At 48.2% G+C, this 23,184-nt stretch overlaps 1 protein-coding gene across 1 annotated transcript in view; it reads left to right on the top strand.

The window, feature by feature from the left end:
* Positions 1-4,291: 4,291 nt before the first annotated feature.
* The window catches only part of LOC140189176 (malate dehydrogenase, cytoplasmic-like), a 35,545-nt gene continuing 16,652 nt past the window's right edge, over positions 4,292-23,184 (top strand). The window contains exons 1-3 of the mRNA XM_072245868.1: positions 4,292-4,314; positions 15,484-15,582; positions 22,352-22,448. Coding sequence (XP_072101969.1) covers positions 4,312-4,314; positions 15,484-15,582; positions 22,352-22,448 — 199 coding nt within the window. The 5' untranslated portion in view covers positions 4,292-4,311. The remainder of the gene's footprint in view (positions 4,315-15,483; positions 15,583-22,351; positions 22,449-23,184) is intronic.

Here is a 23,184-nt window from a genome sequence, read left to right as displayed (position 1 = left end):
CCTTTTAGGACCGAGATGAGGAAAAACTTCTTCACACGGAGAGTGGTGAATCTGTGGAATTCTCTGCCACAGGAAACAGTTGAGGCCAGTTCATTGGCTATATTTAAGAGGGAGTTAGATATGGCCCTTGTGGCTAAAGGGATCAGGGGGTATGGAGAGAAGGCAGGTACAGGGTTCTGAGTTGGATGATCAGCCATGATCATACTGAATGGCGGTGCAGGCTCGAAGGGCCGAATGGCCTACTCCTGCACCTATTTTCTATGTTTCTATCTATGTTTACATCCCCCCCCTCAACTTCGATACATGTTCTCTGCTATAAGACGTTTCAACCCTGGGAAACAGATACTCTCTGTCCATTCTTTTTATGCCTCTGGTAATCTTATAAACCTCTTATACTTTCTCTGCCTGAGCATGAGGGTTTCCTCCGAATGCTCCAACTTCCTCCCACGTTGCGAAGGTATACAGGTCAGTGTTCGTGGTCACGCCAGAAGCATGCTGCCCCCACAGCACAATCCTCGCTCATTTGATTTGATACAAACTGGTAACATTTCACTGTGTGCTTCAACGAATATAGCTCATCTCTAATCTCAAGGGTTTCAAAAGGTACAGTTAATGTCACAGATATTGAGTACAGGAGTTGGGATGTAATGTTAAAATTGTATAAGGCATTGGTAAGGCCAAGTTTGGAGGATTGTGTACAGTTCTGGTCACTGAATTATAGAAGAGATGTCAACTAAATTGAGAGAGTACAGAGAAGGTTTACTAAAATGTTGCCTGGGTTTCATCTCCTAAGTTATAGAGAAAGGTTGAACAAGTTGGGTTTTTATTCTTTGGAGCATAGAAGATTGAGGGGGGATTTGATAGAGAGGTGTTTAAAATTATGAGGGGGATTGATAGAGTTGATGTGGATAGGCTTTTTCTATTGAGGGTGGGGGAGATTCAAACAAGAGGACATGAGTTGAGAGTTAAAGGGCAGAAGTTTAGGGGTAACATGAGGGGGAACTTCTTTACTCAGAGAGTGGTAGCTGTGTGGAACGAGCTTCCAGCAGAAGTGGTTGAGGCAGGTTCGATGTTGTCGTTTAAAGTTAAATTGGATAGGTGCATGGACAGGAAAGGTATGGAGGGTTATGGGCTGAGTGCAGGTCGGTGGGACTAGGTGAGAGTAAGAGTTCAGCACAGACTAGAAAAGTCAAGATGGCCTGTTTCCGTCCTGTAATTGTTATATGGTTATATGTATACAATATACATCCTGAAATGCTTTTTCTTCACAAACATCCTCAAAAACAGAGGAGTGCCCCAAAGAATGAACGACAGTTAAATGTCAGAACCCCACAGTACCCCCCCCCCAGTTCTCCTCCCTCCCGCGGGTAAGCGGCAGCAAGCAACAATCCCTCCTCCCCCCAGCAGCAAAAAAAGCATTGGCACCCACCACCGAGCACTCGAGTGTGAGCAAAGCAACAGCAAAGACACAGACTTGCAGTTACCCCAAAGGCTGTACTGTTCACCCGGCATTCGATGTACCACAGGGAGAAAGGGGTGTCTCTGTTTCACAGCGAGAGGGGAGACATAAAAGAAACAACTCACTGGTTTACGATTTTAAAAGTCCGCCACTTCGCTTTTTCCGAGCTCTGTGCCCAAAGATCTCGGGTCTCCAGGGCACACAGCCATAGATATTCCAACTCCCCCGATGGCACACGGGTCTCCTGCCGTGACACCGGCCCTCAATCCGCCCATCTCCACCACTCGCTATTCAAGTCCTACCCCGGTGTGATTTCTTGAAGATCGAGGATCAGCTTTAGTCACCACACACATTCACATGTATCATTAGGAATCTGCAGTGTTGGCACAACATACAACAGAGAAAAACACCAATATTCAATCATTTCAAAGAAAAAGTTGCATACAAATAAAGTTTGGGTCACTAAAGTTTGGTTTGGTTTGCAGGTGCAGCAGGCTATCAAAAAGGCAAATGGGATGTCAGCCTTCATTGCTAGAGGGATTGAATCTAAGGGCAGGGAGGTTATGCTGCAACTGTACAGGGTACTGGTGAGGCTGCACCTGGAGTACTGCGTGCAGTTCTGGTCTCCTTGCTTGAGGAAGGATCTACTGGCTTTGGAGACGGTGCAGAGGAGGTTCACCAGAGATGAGGGGGTTAGACTATCAGGAGAGATTGAGTCACCTGGGACTGTGCTTGCTGGGATTCAGAAGAATGAGAGGAGAACTTATAGAAACATGTAAAATTATGAAAGGAATAGATGAGATAGAGGCAGGAAAGTTGTTTCCACTGGTAGGCGAGACTAGAACTAGGGGACAGAGCCTCGAGATTCAGGGGAGTAGGTTTAGGACGGAGATGAGGAGGAACTGCTTTTCCCAGAGAGTGGTGAATCTGTGGAATTCTCTGCCCAATGAAGCAGTGGAGGCTGCCTCAGTAAATATATTTAAGACAAGGTTGGATAGATTTTTGCACAGTAGGGGAATTAAGGGTTGTGGGGAAAAGGCAGGTGGTTGGAGATGAGTCCATGGTCAGATCAGCCATGATCTTATTGAATGGTGGAGCAGGCTCAAGTGGGCCAGACGGCCGACTCCTGCTCCCATTTCTTATGTTCTTGTGTAAAGTTAGCATTTAAAGTACAGATACAGAATAAAATGTATACATTCCAGCAGGTGTTTACAACATAAACAGCATTATACACAGTGGTTTACAGTGCAGACACCGGGGTAATAGATAGAGGGCGGTGGGGGATTAACTGGAATGGTTGATCGAGTTAACCGCTTGGGGCAAGAAATTTATAGGGTGCCGTTACCATTTAGTTTTAATAGCAAAACACAATATCTCACAATTGTCTATATGAAGCACAAATTATACCAATCTTCAACGGTTCGTTTTATTGTCAAGGTATGCAAGTACAATTCAACTCTGATATTTGTCTTCTCCGATAGCCACGAACTACAGAAAGACCACCCACCAACTCCACCGCACGATGAAGTAAAATAAACAAATTTCGCAACCCCCCCCCCCAAAAAAATATATCCTTCCTCCCCACCTACCCCACCACCGCAGGAAAAAAAACAGCGACAATAGCAACGAATCTCCAACCCCTCCTCAGCAGAAAAAAATCAAGGGACAATAACAATCCCGATCCCCTCACTCGCAGAAAAAAAAAACAGATCACGTTCCCAGCTCATCAAGACTCCCCTGCAATTTATCATAACCTTTTACACTCTGTACAACTCCATCTAACATCGGTATCAACTATAAACTTACGAACTCTGCCTTGCTTGTTCATATTCCAATTGTTTATATATAAATTACAAACCCAGCCTGACCTGCTGTGTATTTCCATCATAATTCCGATTACCTGATTTTTTTAAAAGTTGCATTTAGTGGCGAGTGTTACGACTGATTTCAGAACTGGTGATCACGTCAGGCAAATGGATAGTAACAGCCTCACCTGGACCTAACCTAGCCTGGGTCCCGACATATCGATGAAGGCAAGACAGCGGCCATATTTCATGAGGAGCTTGGGGAGATTTGGTTTGTCACCTAAAACACTCAAAAACTTCTACGGATGTTCTGTGGAGAGCATTCTGACTGGCTGCATCACCGTCTGCTATGGGATTGGGGCTACTACATAAGACTGAAGTAAGTTGCAGAAACTTATAAACTTAGCTCTGTCACGGGCACCAGCCTCCGTGGTGTCCAAGACATCTTCACGGAGCGGTGCCTGAGAAAGGCGGCGTCCATCATTAAGGACCCCCATCACCCTCTTCTCATTGTTACCATCAGGAAGGAGGTACAGGAGCCCGCAGACCCACACTCAACCATTCAGGAACAGCTTCTTCCCCTCTGCCATCCGATTCCTGAATCGACATCGAACCACTACTTTTTTATTTCTGATTTTGCACGACTTGATAGAGCTATATATACTTACTGTAATTCAGCTTTTCTTCTCTATATTTATTTATTATGTATTGCATCGTGCTGCTGCTGTAAAGTTAACAAATTTCATGACATATGCCGGAGATATTAAACCCGATTCTGATCCACTGGTCTGATCACTGCTCGCTGGAGATCTCTCAAACAAAGCTGGTGAATGGGGTAAAGGCGAGGGGGCAACAACGAGGCAGAAAACCCCACCCAGAGCCTCTGCAGGGGGACACTAGGAAACGACCCACATCTCTTTGAAGCCTTAGGAGAGGGAGTGGTCCCTTTAAATTCCAATGAGGGGCGGGGCCTAAATGAGCGGCTTCTGTTGTCTGGGGGCGGAGATAGTCGTCAGGGGGCGGGGTCAGTCCCTTGGCGTCACGGCAATGGTGAGTTCGTCTTCGAGCGGTCCCCGCACGGTGCTGCTGCTGAATGGAGGGGGTCGTGGAGCCCCGGGGGTCCCCGTCGTGGCTGCGGCCGCGCCGAGCCACAAGCCGAGCAGGAACTCGCTGACCGGTCGTCTGCAGCAAGGCTGCTGACCGCGGTTTAGGCCCAAGGCTCGGGGGAAGTGGGGGCGGGGAACGATCCGTTGCTGGCATTTGGTCAGCTGTTTGGTCACCCGAGACGTCAATCACCACACCGGGGGCGGGGTGAATTCTCTAACCGACGTGTGATTGGAGGTTGGAAGATCCGGTTCATTTTATGATTGGCTATCTTCTGCTCGTGTAATTGGTTGCTTTCAGTTGAATACCACGTGATTGTTGCCAATTGCCGCACGCTGTGCCACTTTTAGTGCCCCTGTGATTGGGCGTATATGGTTTAAGCTATTTTGATTGGCTGTGTATTGAAGCAAGCCCCATGATTGGCTGCATGTCGCTGTCTGGTGTACGATTGGCTGCAAGTTGTACCGGACTTGGAAGACCAGTTGGAGCCTGTATTTGCCCCAGTCTCCCACCTCACTGGGGTTGAGTTGCACCATTGCACTAACTAAATCAGGAGTTGGCTCTGAGACAACCGCGCTGCTGGAGCTAGAGTCAGGGAAACGTGTTTCCTGATGCTGCAAGACGAGTTAAATTCTACAAACTGGCTAGCTTATCTGACCCATGTGACCCAAACTGCTCAGTAAATTAAATAGTTGACTCTTTCAACAATAACTTGAAAAATATATGAAACACGGACAACGCACACGAAATGCTGGTGGAACACAGCAGGCCAGACGGCATCCATAGGAAGAAGCACAGTTGACGTTTCGGGCCAAGACCCTTCATCAGGACTAACTGAAAGACAATAGGTGCAGGAGTGAGCCATTCAGCCCTTCGAGCCAGCACCACCATTCACTGTGATCATGGCTGATCATCCACAATCAGTACCCTGTTCCTGCCTTCTCCCCATATCCCTTCACTCCGCTATCTTTAAGAGCTCTATCTAACTCTTTCTTGAAAGAATCCAAAGAATTGGCCTCCACTGCCTTCTGAGGCGGAGCATTCCACAGAACCACAACTCTCTCTGTGAAGAAGTTTTTCCTCAACTCCGTTCTAAATGGTCTACCCCTTATTCTTAAACTGTGGTCTCTGGTTCTGGACTCCCCATACATCGGGAACATGTTTCCTGCCTCTAGCGTGTCCAATCCCTTAATAATCTTATATGTTTCAATCAGATCCCCTCTCATTCTTCTAAATTCCGGTGTCCCTCCAATCTTTCAACATATGACAGTCCCTCCATCCCGGGAATTAACCTCGTGAACCTCCGCTGCACTCCCTCAATAGCTAGAATGTCCTTCCTCAAATTTGGAGACCAAAACTGTGCACAATACTCCAGGTCTCACCAGGGCCCTGAACAACTGCAGAAGGACCTCTTTGCTCCTATACTCAACTCCCCTTGTTATGAAGGCCAACATGCCATTAGCTTTCTTCACTGCCTGCTGTACCTGCATGCTTACTTTCAGTGACTGATGAACAAGGACACCTAGATCTCGTTGTACTTCCCCTTTTCCTAATTTGACACCATTCAAATAGTAATCTGCCTTTCTGTTCTTGCCACCAAAGTGGATAACCTCACATTTATCCACATTAAACTGCATCTGCCCACTCACCCAACCTGTCCAAGTCACCCTGCATTCTCATAACATCCTCTTCACATTTCACACTGCCACCCAGCTTTGTGTCATCTGCAAATTTGCTAATGTTACTTTTAATCCCTTCATCTAAATCATTAATATATATTGTAAACAGCTGCAGTCCCAGCACTGAACCCTGCAGTACCCCACTGGTCACCCACCATCTGCCATTCCGAAAGGGACCCGTTAAACGCTACACTTTGTTTCCTGTCTGCCAACCAATTTTCTATCCATGTCAGTACCCTATACCCAATACCATTTGCTCTAATTTTGCCCACTAATCTCCTATGTGGGACCTTAGCAAAGGCTTTCTGAAAGTCCAGGTACACAACATCCACTGGTTTTCCCCTGTCCATTTTCATAGTTAAATTCTCAAAAAATTCCAGAAGATTAGTCAAGCATGATTTCCCCTTCGTAAATCCATGCTGACTCGGACCTATCCTGCCACTGCTATCCAAATATGCCGCTATTTCATCATTTATAATTGATTCCAGCATCTTCCCCACCACTGATGTCAGACTAACTGGTCTATAATTGCCTGTTTTCTCTCTCCCTCCTTTCTTAAAAAGTGGGATAACATTAGCCACCCTCCAATCCGCAGGAACTGATCCTGAATCTATAGAACATTGCAAAATGATTACCAATGTGTCCATGATTTCTAGAGCCACATCCTTAAGTACCCTGGGATGCAGACCATCAGGCCCTGGGGATTTATCAGCCTTCAGTCCCATCAGTTTACCCAACACCATTTTGTGCCTGATGTGAATTTACTTCAGTTCCTCTGTTACCCTAGGTCCTCTGGCCCCTTGGGTAAGAGTGACCATAATATGGTGGAATTCTTCATTAAGATGGAGAGTGACATAGTTAATTCAGAAACAAAGGTTCTGAACTTAAAGAGAGGTAACTTTGAAGGTATGAGACGTGAATTAGCTAAGATAGACTGGCAAATGACACTTAAAGGATTGACGGTGGATATGCAATGGCAAGCATTTAAAGGTTGCATGGATGAACTGCAACAAATGTTCATCCCTGTTTGGCAAAAGAATAAATCAAGGAAGGTAGTGCACCCGTGGCTGACAAGAGAAATTAGGGATAGTATCAATTCCAAAGAAGCAGCATACAAATTAGCCAGAGAAAGTGGCTCACCTGAGGACTGGGAGAAATTCAGAGTTCAGCAGAGGAGGACAAAGGGCTTAATTAGGAAGGGGAAAAAAGATTATGAGAGAAAACTGGCAGGCAACATAAAAACGGACTGTAAAAGCTTTTATAGATAATGTAAAAAGGAAAAGACTGGTAAAGACAAATGTAGGTCCCCTGCAGGCAGAAACAGGTGAATTGATTATGGGGAGCAAGGACATGGCCGACCAATTGAATAATTACTTTGGTTCTGTCTTCACTAAGGAGGACATAAATAATCTTCTGGAAATAGTAGGGGACAGAGGGTCCAGTGAGATGGAGGAACTGAGCGAAATACATGTTAGTAGGGAAGTGGTGTTAGGTAAATTGAAGGGATTGAAGGCAGATAAATCCCCAGGGCCAGATGGTCTGCATCCCAGGGTGCTTAAGGAAGTAGCCCAAGAAATAGTGGATGCATTAGTGATAATTTTTCAAAACTCGTTAGATTCTGGACTAGTTCCTGAGGATTGGAGGGTGGCTAATGTAACTCCACTTTTTAAAAAAGGAGGGAGAGAGAAACCGGGGAATTATAGACCAGTTAGCCTAACGTCGGTGGTGGGGAAACTGCTGGAGTCAGTTATCAAGGATGTGATAACAGTACATTTGGAAAGTGGTGAAATGATCGGACAAAGTCAGCATGGATTTGTGAAAGGAAAGTCATGTCTGACGAATCTCATAGAATTTTTTGAGAATGTATCTAGTAGAGTGGATAGGGGAGAATCAGTGGATGTGGTATATTTGGATTTTCAGAAGGCTTTTGACAAGGTCCCACACAGGAGATTAGTGTGCAAACTTAAAGCACACGGTATTGGGGGTAAGGTATTGGTGTGGGTGGAGAGTTGGTTAGCAGACAGGAAGCAAAGAGTGGGAATAAACAGGACCTTTTCAGAATGGCAGGCGGTGACTAGTGGGGTACCGCAAGGCTCAGTGCTGGGACCCCAGTTGTTTACAATATATATTAATGACTTGGATGAGGGAATTAAATGCAGCAGCTCCAAGTTTGCGGATGACACGAAGCTGGGTGGCAGTGTTAGCTGTGAGGAGAATGCTAAGAGGATGCAGGGTGACTTGGATAGGTTGGGTGAGTGGGCAAGTTCATGGCAGATGCAATTTAATGTGGATAAATGTGAAGTTATCCACTTTGGTGGCAAAAATAGGAAAACAGATTATTATCTGAATGGTGGCCGATTAGGAAAAGGGGAGGTGCAACGTGACCTGGGTGTCATTATACACCAGTCATTGAAAGTGGGAATGCAGGTACAGCAGGCGGTGAAAAAGGCGAATGGTATGCTGGCATTTATAGCGAGAGGATTCGAGTACAGGAGCAGGGAGGTACTACTGCAGTTGTACAAGGCCTTGGTGAGACCGCACCTGGAGTATTGTGTGCAGTTTTGGTCCCCTAATCTGAGGAAAGACATCCTTGCCATAGAGGGAGTACAGAGAAGGTTCACCAGATTGATTCCTGGGATGGCCGGACTTTCGTATGAAGATAGAATGGATGAACTGGGCTTGTACTCGTTGGAATTTAGAAGATTGAGGGGGGATCTGATTGAAACGTATACGATCCTAAAGGGATTGGACAGGCTAGATGCAGGAAGATTGTTCCCGATGTTGGGGAAGTCCAGAACGAGGGGTCACAGTTTGAGGATAGAGGGGAAGCCTTTTAGGACTGAGATTAGGGAAAACTTCTTCACACAGAGAGTGGTGAATCTGTGGAATTCTCTGCCACAGGAAACAGTTGAGGCCAGTTCATTGGCTATATTTAAGAGGGAGTTAGATATGGCCCTTGTGGCTACGGGGGTCAGGGGGTATGGAGGGAAGGCTGGGGCGGTGTTCTGAGTTGGATGATCAGCCATGATCATAATAAATGGCGGTGCAGGCTCGAAGGGCTGAATGGCCTACTCCTGCACCTATTTTCTATGTTTCTATTACATCTGGGAGATTGTTTGTGTCTTCCCTAGTGAAGACCGATCCAAAATACCTGTTCAGCTCGTCTGCCATTTCCTTGTTTCCCATAATAAATTCACCTGTTTCTGTCTTCAAGGGCCCAACTTTGGTCTTAACTAATTTTTTTCTCTTCACGTACCTAAAGAAGGTTTTACTATCCTCCTTTATATTCCTGACTAGCTTACCTTTGTACCTCATCTTCCCCCCCCACCCCATTGCCTTTTTAGTTATCTTTTGTTGCTCCTTAAAAGTCTCCCAATCCTCTGGCTTCCCGCTCATCCTTGCTGTGTTATACTTCCTCTCTCTTATTTTTATACTGTCCTTGACTTCCCTTGTCATCCACAGTCGCCCCCTACTCCCCTTAGAGTCTTTCTTCCTCTTTGGAATGAACTGATCCTGCACCTTCTGTATTATTCCCAGAAATACCTGCCATTGTTGTTCCACTGTCATCCCTGCTAGGGTATCTTTCCAGTCAACTCCTCCCTCATGGGTCCATAGTCCCCTTTGTTCAACTGTAATACCGACACTTCCGATCCTCCCTTCTCCCTCTCAAATTGTAGATTAAAACTTATCATATTATGGTCACTACCTCCTAATGGCTCCTTTACCTCGAGTTCCCTTATCAAATCTGGCTCACTACACAACACTAAATCTAGAATTGCGTTCTCTCTGATAGGCTCCACTACAAGCTATTCTAAGAATCCATCTCGGAGGGACTCCACAAACTCCCTTTCTTGGGGTCCATCACCAACCTGATTCCTCCAGCCTAGCTGAATGTTGAAATCCCCATAACAACCGTAGAATTACCTTTGTGACATGCCAATTTTAACTCTTGATTCAACTTGCAACCTATATCCAGACTACTGTTTGGGGGTCTGTAGATAACTCCCATTAGGGTCTTTCTACCCTTAGAGTCTCTCAGTTCGATCCATACTGACTCCATGTCTCCTGATTCTATGTCCCCCCTCACAAGTGACTGAATTTCTTTCCTCACCAACAGAGCCACCCCACCCCCTCTGCCAACCTGTCTGTCCTTTCGATAGACATCACTGATATGCTGGTGAACGCAGCAGGCCAGGCAGCATCTCTAGGAAGAGGTACAGTCGACGTTTCAGGCCGAGACCCTTCATCAGGACTAACTGAAGGAAGAGTGAGTAAGAGATTTGAAAGTTGGAGGGGGAGGGAGAGATCCAAAATGATAGGAGAAGACAGGAGGGGGAGGGATGGAGCCAAGAGCTGGACAGGTGTTTGGCAAAAGGGGATACGAGAGGATCATGGGACAGGAGGTCCGGGAAGAAAGACAAGGAGGGTGGGGGGAAAACCCAGAGGATGGGCAAGAGGTATATTCAGAGGGACAGAGGGAGAAAAAGGAGAGTGAGAGAAAGAATGTGTGTATAAAAATAAATAACGGGGTACGAGGGGGAGGTGGGGCATTAGCGGAAGTTAGAGAAGTTGATGTTCATGCCATCAGGTTGGAGGCTACCCAGACGGAATATAAGGTGTTGTTCCTCCAACCTGAGTGTGGCTTCATCTTTACAGTAGATGAGGCCGTGGATAGACATGTCAGAATGGGAATGGGATGTGGAATTAAAATGTGTGGCCACTGGGAGATCCTGCTTTCTCTGGCGGACAGAGCGTAGGTGTTCAGCAAAGCGGTCTCCCAGTCTGCGTCGGGTCTCGCCAATATATAAAAGGCCACATCGGGAGCACCGGACGCAGTATATCACCCCAGCCGACTCACAGGTGAAGTGTCGCCTCACCTGGAAGGACTGTCTGGGGCCCTGAATGGTGGTAAGGGAGGAAGTGTAAGGGCATGTGTAGCACTTGTTCCGCTTACACGGATAAGTGCCAGGAGGGAGATCAGTGGGGAGGGATGGGGGGGAACAACATATTATTCTCCGTATACCACCCCACCAGCCTCCGGGTCCAACATATTATTCTCCGTAACTTCCGCCACCTCCAACGGGATCCCACCACTAAGCATATCTTTCCCTCCCCCGCCCTCTGCTTTCCGCAGGGATCGCTTCCAACACGACTCCCTTGTCCATTCGTCCCCCCCATCCCTCCCCACTGATCTCCCTCCTGGCACTTATCCGTGTAAGCGGAACAAGTGCTACACATGCCCTTACACTTCCTCCCTTACCACCATTCAGGGCTCCAAACAGTCCTTCCAGGTGAGGCGACACTTCACCTGTGAGTCGGCTGGGGTGATATACTGCGTCCGGTGCTCCCGATGTGGCCTTTTATATATTGGCGAGACCCGACGCAGACTGGGAGACCGCTTTGCTGAACACCTATGCTCTGTCCGCCAGAGAAAGCAGGATCTCCCAGTGGCCCCACGTTTTAATTCCACATCCCATTCCCATTCTGACATGTCTATCCACGGCCTCCTCTACTGTAAAGATGAAGCCACACTCAGGTTGGAGGAACAACACCTTATATTCCGTCTGGGTAGCCTCCAACCTGATGACATGAACATCGACTTCTCTAATTTCCGCTAATGCCCCACCTCCCCCTCGTACCCCATCTGTTATCTATTTTTATACACACATTCTTTCTCTCACTCTCCTTTTTCTCCCTCTGTCCCTCTGAATATACCCTTTGCCCATCCTCTGGGTCCCCCCCTCCCCCGTCTTTCTTCCTGGACCTCCTGTCCCATGATCCTCTCGTATCCCTTTTGCCAATCACCTGTCCAGCTCTTGGCTCCATCCCTCCCCCTCCTGTCTTCTCCTATCATTTTGGATCTCCCCCTCCCAACCCCACTTTCAAATCCCTTACTCACTCTTCCTTCAGTTAGTGCTGACGAAGGGTCTTGGCCTGAAACGTCGACTGTACCTCTTCCTACAGATGCTGCCTGGCCTGCTGCGTTCACCAGCAACTTTGATGTGTGTTGCTTGAATTTCCAGCATCTGCAGAATTCCTGTTGTTTGTCCTTTCGATAGGATGTATATCCCTGAATATTCATTTCCCAGCCCCGGTCCTCTTGCAGCCATGTCTCTCTTATTCCCACAACATCATACTTGCCAATTTCCAACTGAACCTCAAGTTCATCCACTTTATTTCTTATACTCCGTGCATTAATACTTTTAATCCAGTTAAAGTAATACTTTTACTCCCCTCACCTTTCATATCGATTCCTATTGCACTTGGCCGTACTCTCCGATCCCTTCCTGAGCTTTCTGCCCCTTTAATTCTGTTGTCTTTCTTAACTTTTCTTATTCTCGCTTTCCCTTTAACTCCATTCTTATATTTCCAGTTCATCCCCTACCCCCCCACTCCCGCACCAGCTCCTCAGCCACACATTCAGATCCCCTATTTCCCTGAAATATGAAAGAAGAGCTAGTAAGAGATTTGAAAGTGGGGTGGGGAGGGGGAGATTGGAAATGATCGGAGAAGACAGGAGAGGGAGGGATGGAGCCAAGAGCTGGACAGGTGATTGGCAAACGGGATATGAGGCTGGAGAAGGGAGAGGATCATCGGATGGGAGGCCTAGGGAGAAAGAAAGGGTGAGGGCAGCACCAGAGGAAGATGGAGAGCAGGCAAGGAGTTACTGTGAGAGGGACAGAGGGAGAAAAAGAAGAAAAAATCTTCCTCTGGTGCGCCCCTCCCCCTTTCTTTCTCCCTAGGCCTCCCGTCCCATGATCCTCTCCCTTCTCCAGCCTCATATCCCTTTTGCCAATCAACTGTCCAGCTCGTGGCTCCATCCCTCCCCCTCCTGTCTTCTCCTATCATTTCGGATCTCCCCCTCCCCACCCCACTTTTAAATCTCTTACCATCTCTTCTTTCAGTTAGTCCTGACAAAGGGTCTCGGCCCGAAACGTCGACTGTACCTCTTCCTAGAGATGCTGCCTGGCCTGCTGCGTCCACCAGCGTTTTGTGTGTGTTGCTTGAATTTCCAGCACCTGTAGATTTCCCCATGTTTGCTTTTTTATTAAACACAGACGTGTTTAAATCATTCTGTCCACAAAATCAAGAGATCATGCATAATAGCTGAGTGACATGGACGAAAACAGATCTAGAAGGCCACCATAATATTTTCAAGGAAATTCTCTAGCCCCCTTTAACACTGCTGTGCTCTCTGCAGGTAGAGACAGTTCTTCCCAGATTATGCAGAGAATGGTGACAACCATAAACAGACTGCTGAACGCTGAACCCAACCTATAATGTCCTCAGTCAGACGTCTGCCACAAAATGTGAGGAGTTTAGTCACAGAAACAGGCCCTTCAGCCCATGTAGTTCATGCCAAATCCATTTAAACCACCTACTTCCATTGACCTGCACTGGGACCATATCCCTCCATACCCCTACCATCGATGTACCCATCCAAACTTTTCTTAAACGTTCAAATCCATCTCACATGCACCACTTGTGCTGGCAGCTTATGCCACACTCTCATGGCCTCTGAGTGAAGAATTTTCCCCTCAGGTTCCCCTTAAACATCTCACATTTCAGCCTTTAACCCATGACCCCTGGTTGTCATCCCACCCAACCTCAGTGGAAAAAGCCTGCTTGCATTTACCCTCTCTATAACCCTCATAATTTTGTATACCTCTATCAAATCTCCCCTCATTCTTCTACAAGGAATAAAGTCCCAATCTATTCAATCTTTCCTTATAACTCAGGTCCCCAGACCCGGCAACATCCTTGTAAATTTTCTCTGTACTCCTTCAATCTTGCTTACATCTTTCCTGTAGGTAGGTGACCCAAAACTGCACACAATACTCCAAATTAGGCCTCACCAACGTCTTATACAACTTCAACATAACATCCCACCTCCTATACTCAATACCTTGATTTATGAAGGCTAATATGCCAAAAACTTTCTTTCTGTCGACCTGTGATGGCACTTCCAATGAATTATTGACCTGTATTCCCAGATCCCTTTGATCTACCACTCTCCTCTGTGCCTGACCGTTCACGGTGTTTGACCTACCCTGGTTGGTTCTACCAAAGTGCAATATCTCAAGTTTGCCTACATTAAATTCCATCTGCCATTTTTCAGCCCATTTTACCCGCTGGTCCAGATCCCTCTGCAAACCATGATAATCTTCCTCGCTGTCCACTACACCCCAGTCTTGGTGACATCTGGAAATTTGCCGATCCAGTTCACCATGTTATCATCCAGATCATTGATATAGATGACAAACAACAACAGACCCAGTACCGATCCCTGAGGCACTCCACCAGTCACAGGCCTCCAGTCAGAGAGGCAATTATCTAATACCACTCCCTGGCTTCTCCCACAAAGCCAATGTCTAATCCAATTTACTCCCTCATCTTGAACGCTGAGCAATTGAACCTTCTTGACCAGCCTCCATGTGGGACCTTGTCAAATGCCTTGTAAGGTCCATGTAGACAGCATCCACTTTCCTGAAAATACTCTATAAGTTTGGTTGGACCTACCACGCACAAAGCCATGCTGACTTTATACTCCTTATGGACTTAATCAGTCCCTGTCAATCCAAATACTCACATATCCAGTCCCTCAGAATACCTTCCAACAACTTTCCCACTACTGATGTCGGACTCACTTGCCTATAATTTCCTGGTTTATGCTTCCAGCCTTTTTTAAACAGCGGCACCACATTGGCTGTCGTCCAATCCTCCGGTACCTCGCCGGTCGCTGAGGATTATTTAAGTATCTCTACTCGGGCCCCAGCAATGTCTGCACTTGCCTCCCACGGGGCGCGAGGGAGTACGTTGTCAAGCCCCGACCTTCCCCCCCCCCCCCCCCCGATTTAGCCTAATCCCCGGCTAAATGATCAATTAACCTACCAGACAGAGAAACCCACGCGGTCATGGGGTGGGGGGAGAGCGAACAAGCTCCCTGCAGGCAGTGGCAGGGATTGAACCCCGGGTCGCCGGTACTGTAACGCGTCGTGCTGACTGCTACGCTGCTTATTCTCCCAGCCTACCTCGCCGTGACCTTTGCACTTCCTCCGTGCCCGTGACCTCCCGGTTTCCTCTTCTTTTTTCCCCCCTACTATCTCAATGCACACGGCGGCAAGTAAAATGCCTGTGGGCCCTTTGCCATGAGCCGGTTTTCCTGCGTTCGTGACGCGCAAAATGTGGCCTGATCTTCAGCTAAGTGGCAGGAGTAGAGAAGCACTCTCGTAAACTGAAGACAAACCTATATTCAGTATCGTGTTTTGGAGGGCGGAGTAGAAACGGGAAGCAGAGGGGCTGAATGGCCTGCGCGGGGAGCCTGCGGGGAAGGGGGATGAGTGTGGGAGCGTCGTGGGGGGCGCAGGGAGAGAGCTCCTGGCCGCCCGATCTCGTGCGGTCGCGCTCAGCTTCTGTCTCACACGTCCCGTTGCAGGCTGAGCCGGTGAAGGTGTCGGTGACGGGAGCCGCCGGGCGGGTCGCCTACTCCCTGCTGTACAGCATTGCCAACGGAGAGGTGTACGGGAGAGAGCAGGCAAGTACAGCAGAGCCAGTCCGTCACCGCTGCCTCCGTCCGTCCCTCCCTCCCTCCGTTCTCTCACTCTGCAGGGAGAGGTGGATACAGTACAGCCCAGTCCATCACAGGCAAAGTCCGCCCCACCACTGAGCACGTTTAGGCAAGTTTATCGTATACCTGTACTTCAGGCATGCTAGGAGCCACACTCACGTCCCCATCTACATCAACGGAGCTGTAGTAGAGCATCAAATTCCTTGTCCACATTTCCGAGGCTCTCACCTGATCCCTCAACTCCTCCATCCTGACCAAAAAGGCCAGTAGGCGAGTAGAGGCAGGGGACTCAGTACACGTCTCTGCGGTGCTCCTGTGCTGATGGAAATTGGGGAAGAGATGTTTTTGCCAATCCGGACTGACTGGGGTCTACAAGTGAGGAAATCCAGGATCCAATTGCACAAGGGGGTATTGAGGCCCGGTCTTGGAGCTTATGAAAGTGATTCCAGGATTAAACGGCATCTCACACGAGGAGCGTTTGAAGACTCTGGACGTGCATCCACGAGAATTCAGAAGGATGAGGGGTGACCTCACTGAGACCTATCGAATGGTGAAAGGTCGTGATAGAGTGGATGTGGAGAGGATGTTTCCCGTGGCGGGAGAGTCTAGGACCAGAGGGACGCAGCCTCAGAATAGAGGGGCGTCCTTTTAGAGCGGAGATGAGGAGGGATCTCTTTCGCCAGAGAGTGGTGAATCTGTGGAATTCGTTGCCACAGGCGACTGTGGAGGCCGAGTCACTGGGTATAGTTAAGGTAGAGGTTTATAGATTCTTGATTAGTCAGGGCGTGAAGGGATACGGGGGGGGGGGAGAAGGCAGGAGTTTGGGGCTGAGAGGGAAAATGGATCAGCCATGATGAAATCACAGAGCAGGCTCGATGGGCCGAATGGCCTAATTCTGCTCCTATACATTGTGGTCTCTATTTCCCCATTCCATCCAAGTCTCTTCTGAAGTTCTTTGTGGACCCTGCTTCCCAGAGCACAGCAACTCCCTGCAGTCAAACATGAGACTCACCTCTCTCTTTCCATTCTTCTGCCTCTCCCCTTCGGTGGACTGCAGGGCTTGGCTCATGAGGAGACATTGGACGGGCTGGGACTTTTCTCTGGACTGTACGAGGACCTTATAGGGGTTCATAAAATCATGAGGGATATGGATAGGTGAATGTTCACAGTTCTTTTCCCCAGGGTAGGGGGGTGTAAAACTCAAAAGGCAAAAACTTAAGGTGCGAGTGGAAGTTTTAAAGGGGGTTTGAGGGGCGCAGTTTACAGCGATCACTGACTGGGGTTCAATTCCCATCGCGGTGTGTAAGAGGGCTCAATGGTTCATTTTATTTGAAACTAACGACTTCTGCATTAATATATACCCACGGACTTGGCCTCCACCACAGTCTGTGGCAGAGCATCCATACTCTCTGGCTAAACAAAAATCCCTCCTTACCTCAGTTCTAAAAGGTCACCCCTCAATTTTGAGGCTGTGCCCTGCGGTTCTGGATACCCCCCGCCATAGGAAACATCCTCTCCACATCCACTCTATCTAGTCCTTTCAACATTTGGCAGGTTTCAATGAGATTCCCCCCCCCCCACCCCAATATTCTTCTTTGGGCCAGTGAGGACAGTCAAATGCTCCTGATATGTTAACCCTTTCAGTTCTGGGTTGACCTTCCTCTGGACTCCAATGATGTTTTGTCTCCAATGACAACGCATCCTTTCTGAGATATGGAGCCCAAAATTGTTGACAATACTCCAAGTGTGGCCTGACTAGTGTCTTATAAAGCCTCAGCATTATCTCCTTGCTTTTATATTCTACTCCCCTTGAAATAAATGCCAACATTGCATTTGCCTTTTTTTTAACCACAGAGTCAACTTGTAAATTAACCTTCTAGGGGTCTTGCACAAGGACACCTTGTGAACTTACCGGAACTTTACCGGAACTAGGGGACGTAGCCTCAAGACTCAGGGGAGAAGATTTAGGACGGAGATGAGGAGAAACTGTTTTTCCCAGAGAGTGTGGAATTCTTTGCCCAGGGAAGCAGTTGAGGCTTCTTCACTAAATATGCTTAAGAAACAGTTAGACAAGTTTTTACATAATAAGTGAATTAAGGGTTATGGGGAAAAGGCAGGTCGATGGAGCTGAGTTTACGGACAGATCAGCCGTGATCTTATTGAATGGCGGGGCAGGCTCGACGGGCCGGATGGCCTACTCCTGCTCCTATTTCTTATGTTCTTATGTTCACCCAAGTGTCTGTGCATCTCTGATGTTTGAACCTTCTCTCCATTTAGATAATAGTCTGCACTCTTGTTCCTTTTACTGAAATGCATTATCATACATTTCTCAACACTGTATTCCATCTGCCACTCTTTTGCCCATTCTTCCAATGTGTCTTAAGTCCTGCTGCAACCACGTTGCTTCCTCAACACTACCTACCCCTCCACCTACCTTCATATCATCCGCAAACTTTGCCACAAAGCCAATCACCTGTCCAGCTCTTGGCTCCATCCCTCCCTCTCCTGTCTTCTCCTATCATTTCGGATCTCCCCCTCCCCTTTTCAAATCTCTTACTAGCTCTTCTTTCAGTTAGTCCTGACGAAGGGTCTCGGCCCGAAACGTCGACTGTACCTCTTCCTAGAGATGCTGCCTGGCCTGCTGCGTTCACCAGCAACTTTGATGTGTGTTGCTTGAAATTCCAGCATCTGCAGAATTCCTCTTGATTCCATTTTCTAAATCAGTGACAAACAATCTGAAAAGTAGTGTCTGACCCCTGAGGAACACCACTAGTCGCCGACAGCCAACCAGAAAAGGCCCCTTTTATTCCGTCTTGCTGCCTCCTGCCTGTCAGCCATTTCTATATCCGTGCCAGTCTCGGTGCGTTGCTGGGCACTGCGGCTCAGAAGGCTGGAAAGGTCTGGATCTCCAAATTAACTAAAAATAAATTAAATCTTGGGCCCAGATAGCAATATTTTAGTATGGCTTAAGTTATTGAGTTGTGACCGTGATCTAAGAGACATTGAGCCTGGTATCAAGCAGGCATTCTCCTAATCAGTAGAGTCAACTCAACTCTCCTATTAGATTCCTCCCTATCAGCCTTTACCTCCTCTACCTATCACCTGCCGGCTGGTGGTGTAGTGGCATCCACACTGGACGTAGAAACATAGAAAACCTACAACACAACACAGGCCCTTCGGCCCACAAAGCTGTGATGATCATGTCCTTACTTTAGAAATTACCCTGGGTTACCCACAGCCCTCTATTTTTCTGAGCTCCATGTACCTATCCAGGTCTCTTAAAAGACCCTATCGTATCCGCCTCCACCACCATCACCAGCAGCCCATTCCATGCACTCACCAGTCTGTGTAAAAAAACTTACCCCTGACATCCCCTCTGTACCTACTCTCCAGCACCTTAAACCTGTGTCCTCTCATGTTAGCCATTTTCAGCCCTGGGAAAAAACCTCTGACTATCCACACGATCAATGCCTCTCATCATCTTATACACCTCTATCAGGTCACCTCTCATCCTCCATCGCTCCAAGGAGAAAAGGCCGAGTTTGCTCAACCTATTCTCATAAGGCAGGCTCCCCAATCCAGGCCACATCCTTGTAAATCTCCTCTGCACCCTTTCTGTGGTTTCCACGTCCTTCCTGTAGTTAGGTGACCAGAACTGAGAACAGTACTCCAAATGGGGTCTGACCAGGGTCCTATATAGCTGCAATATTACCTCTCGGTTGATGAAGGCCAGAACATATTAACCACAGCAGCAGCTTTGAGTGTCCTATGGACTCGGACCCCAAGATCCCTCTGATCCCCCACACTACCAAGATTCTTACCATTAATACTATATTCTGCCATCATATTTGACCTACCAAAATGAACCACCTCACACGTATCTGGGTTAAACTCCAGCTGCCACCTCTCAGCCCAGTTTTGCATCCTATCGATGTCCCGCTGTAATCTCTTCGAGGCGAGTGGACCAGGGGTTCGAATCCGGCCGGCTCCTGGAGACAGATACATTCGGGACATTTAAGGAACTCTTAGGTAGGCTCGTGGATGATTTAAAAAAAATGAAGGGCTATGTCGGGGGAGGGGTTAGATTGATTTTAGACTAGATCTGAAAGGTCGGCAGAACACTGTGGGCCGCAAGGCTGCTGGCCGAGTACAGAGAGTGACAATAACGGAAGAGGTGGAATTGAGGGTTGGAGAATGTGCCGGCACCTCCGGGAAGGGGATGTGGAGGAGGTGATCGGGCTCAGGAGTCTTGTCAGCAGTGGGGAAGAGGGTGTCCTTCATTCTGCTCACCCGGACTTTCGAGCTCCTGCATCTTCTCCCAGAAGGTCAAAGGAGGAAAAGGGGAATGAATCAGAATCGGTTATTATTGGCTGATATACGTTGTGAGATTTGTTGCCAGCATTAGAGTGCAATATATAGAATATGCTATAGATTACTGTAAGAAATATATATTTAAAAAGTATTGAGGTAGTGTTCACAGTTTCAATGTCCATTCAGAAATCGGACGGCGGAGGGGAAGAAGCTGTTCCTGAATCGTTGAGTGTGTGCCTTCAGGCTCCTGTACCTCCTACCTGATGGTAGCAGTGAGAAGAGGGCATGTCCTGGGTGGTGGGGGTTCTTGATAATGGACGCCGCCTTTCGAAGATGTGCTCGATGGTGGACGTCGAGCTTGCAGCCTTTTCTGATCCTGCGCAGTTGCCGGGGGTAACGGGCGCCCCCGGCGATGCCATCAGCTTTCCTGAAGCAAAGCATGGTGGGAATGGACTGCGCGGAAGGAGGTGGCGCGCCAGACAGCGTTTGCAGGTACCGGCCGGTCCAGTCACCGTTGCGGGCCGCGGTACAACCTGTCAGGACTCTCCCTGTCCGTAGAGGGTCAAGGAGATCGTCGTGAACAAGCAAAATCTTCTCAGCGCCGCTTGACCCACTGAGATGTTCCAGCAACACTTTCCTTCGTGGCATTGACACAGTCATTGACGTCTTGCTGTCATTCAGCTTGTGTTGCTGTGTATCCTACCCGCCTGAACGCTTGGCCTCTTAACACCAGAAGACATCTGTGATGGGGTCCTGAATTACCCCTATGAACTGTGCTTTTGAAAAGAGAGAGAGACAGTCGTTCAACACCAGACACCTTGTTACTAAGAGAGAGAGAGGCGAAAACTGCTTTGAGATGGTGTTATGGTTTCTCTGCAGCATGTTTACACTTTACAAGGACACTAGCAGCATCCATGTTCTTACAGAGAGAGAAGGGAGGAGCTGCTTGATGGACAGCTGGTGTTCAGCGTGGTGAGATAAATAGAAGGTCAGCTGTTAGACCTACAGACATGTGGTTTTGGACACTGAATGAGCTTTGTTGTGCCCACAGAAAAGGTGTGATTTGGAGGATCGATCAGTGGCTCTCGCAGTGTGAAAAGGGTGTGACCGGTGGGGAGTTATGCGTGTGTCCAACCCTCGCCTGGGTTGATAATTCCACCACAGAAGAATGGTCCCCTTTGTTGTGGTCACAGTCGGTGACTTCTAAAGGATTTCAGAGGACAACGGGAAGATTGATGGCATCAGCTCACCTGAAGACTCAAACCTCTCTCTCTCTCTCTCCATCACTACTCAACTCAATACCACGAACTGAACTGAACTTTACTCATCATCGTAAGACTATCTATTTACCCCTAGACTTGAAGAAGCTTGGTTTTCATATATTTCCACACTTTAACATATCTAATCATTGCTAACCCGTTTTATATATCTGATTTTATATTACTGTATTGCGTGGTTACTAATAAATACCATTAGTTAATAGCAATACTGGACTCCAAAGTGTTTTCCATTTCTGCTGGATCTTTAACCCGTCACGGGGTACGTGACACATCGGAGCAGGATAAGGTCTTTCTGCCCATCAAGTCTGTTCTGCCATTCCATCATGGCTGATTTATTATCCTTCTCAGCCCCATTCTCCTGCCTTCACCCGGTAACCTTTGTGAGTGCGAGGCCTCCGTTTGTCACGGTCAACCATGTCTAGACATGCAGACCTCGGCAGTAGATCCGGAGAGCGAGCTGTTGCCCGTGTAGCGGGCTCCCCCTCTCCACGCATCCGATGAGCCCAAAGGAACGGCAGAGACGGATACAGTTTGACACCAGGAGTTGCCAGTCGGCGTTGAACTCAACGTAGGACTGCCTCAGGGACTCCCGCTCCGATTTCTCCCTCGGGGTTTACCCCCGAAGCCTTCCCCGTGAACGGTTAGAGCTGCAAGGCAGCGGAGGTTTGAGATCAGAGTTTTCCTTCTCTGAGATGAGCTGCCAATCACGAGCTGACGAGCCCCACCTGCCCAAACTGACTGATTTTAACGTGCCAGTAACCCACCTCGGCCCCTTCCCCCGTCAGTAGAAATGGTTCCGCCGGGCTTAGTAGCTAAGACACACGTGAAGGCCAGGAGCTGGACTTGGTTGTCAGAGGGTATTCAGGCGCATACACCATTTAATAGATTGTGGGAGCTTGTCCCCACTACCACCCCCAGCTATAACAACTTGAAGGAACTGTCACCCTTGATGCCTTTAATAATCTATACCCAATGACTGTGCAACGTCGTCCGCAGATTCAGCACCCTCTGGCTGAAGAAATTCCTCCTCACCTCAGTCCGATAGGTTTCAAAGGCACGCCCACCCCCCTCCCGTTCTAAACTCCAGCAAGTACAGGCCCCCAAACGCTCCTCGTGTGCTAAACGATTCCCTGTTGCTTTTGCAGCCCATCGTCCTGGCGCTGTTGGACAGCCCCTCGATGGTGGAAGCGTTGGCCGGGGTGGCGATGGAACTGCAAGACTGCGCCTTCGAACTCCTTCGAGGTAACTGTTACAGGGGCACGTCTCGCTGTGGCTTGCTTTGTCGCCTCACGTTCAGTGTCGTTCTCCTGAGCGCTGTGGCCGTGCCCGGTAGGCACCGGAGTGTGCGGCGACTCTTTGAGGCCTGGTGTTCGGGCACCCCTCGTCAGCTAGTCCTGGGGTTGATACTGATTGTAGAAGACCAAAAGGCCGATGGCCGAAGCCCTGGATCTACGAGCCCACGAGGAAAGTCAGAGGCCCAGTGTCCAAAAATCTACAAGTCATTTGGAGGCCCAGAGGCCTGTCTTGGGGTTGGAAGACTGTATCTGTGTATAAGTGGGTGAGTGGGAGGAGTGGGGTTAGACCATAAGATGTAGAGCAGAATTAGGCCATTTGGCCCATCGAGACTGTTCTGCCATTCAATCATGGCTGATCCTTTTCTCCCCGTCCTCAGCCCCACTCCCCAGCCTTCTCCCCATAACCTTTGTCCAATCAAGAACCGATCAACCTCTGCCTTAAATACACCCTACGACCTGGCCTCCATAGCTGCCTGTGGTAACAAATTCCACAAATTCACCACCATCTGCCTAAAAAAATTTCTCTGCATTGTTTCAAAAGGACACCCCTCTATCCTGAGGCTGTGCCCTCTTGTCCTAGTCTCCCCCACCATGGGAAACATCCGTACCACATCTACTCTGTCTAGGCCTTCCAACATTCGAAAGGTTTCAATGAGAATCCCCCTCATCCTTCTAAATTCCAG

This window comes from Mobula birostris, chromosome 28, assembly GCF_030028105.1.
Source record: "Mobula birostris isolate sMobBir1 chromosome 28, sMobBir1.hap1, whole genome shotgun sequence".
In the NCBI taxonomy this organism is placed as follows: Eukaryota; Metazoa; Chordata; class Chondrichthyes; order Myliobatiformes; family Myliobatidae; genus Mobula; species Mobula birostris.
Note: the sequence above shows the minus strand (reverse complement) of the source record. Positions and strands in the feature narration are given on the sequence as shown.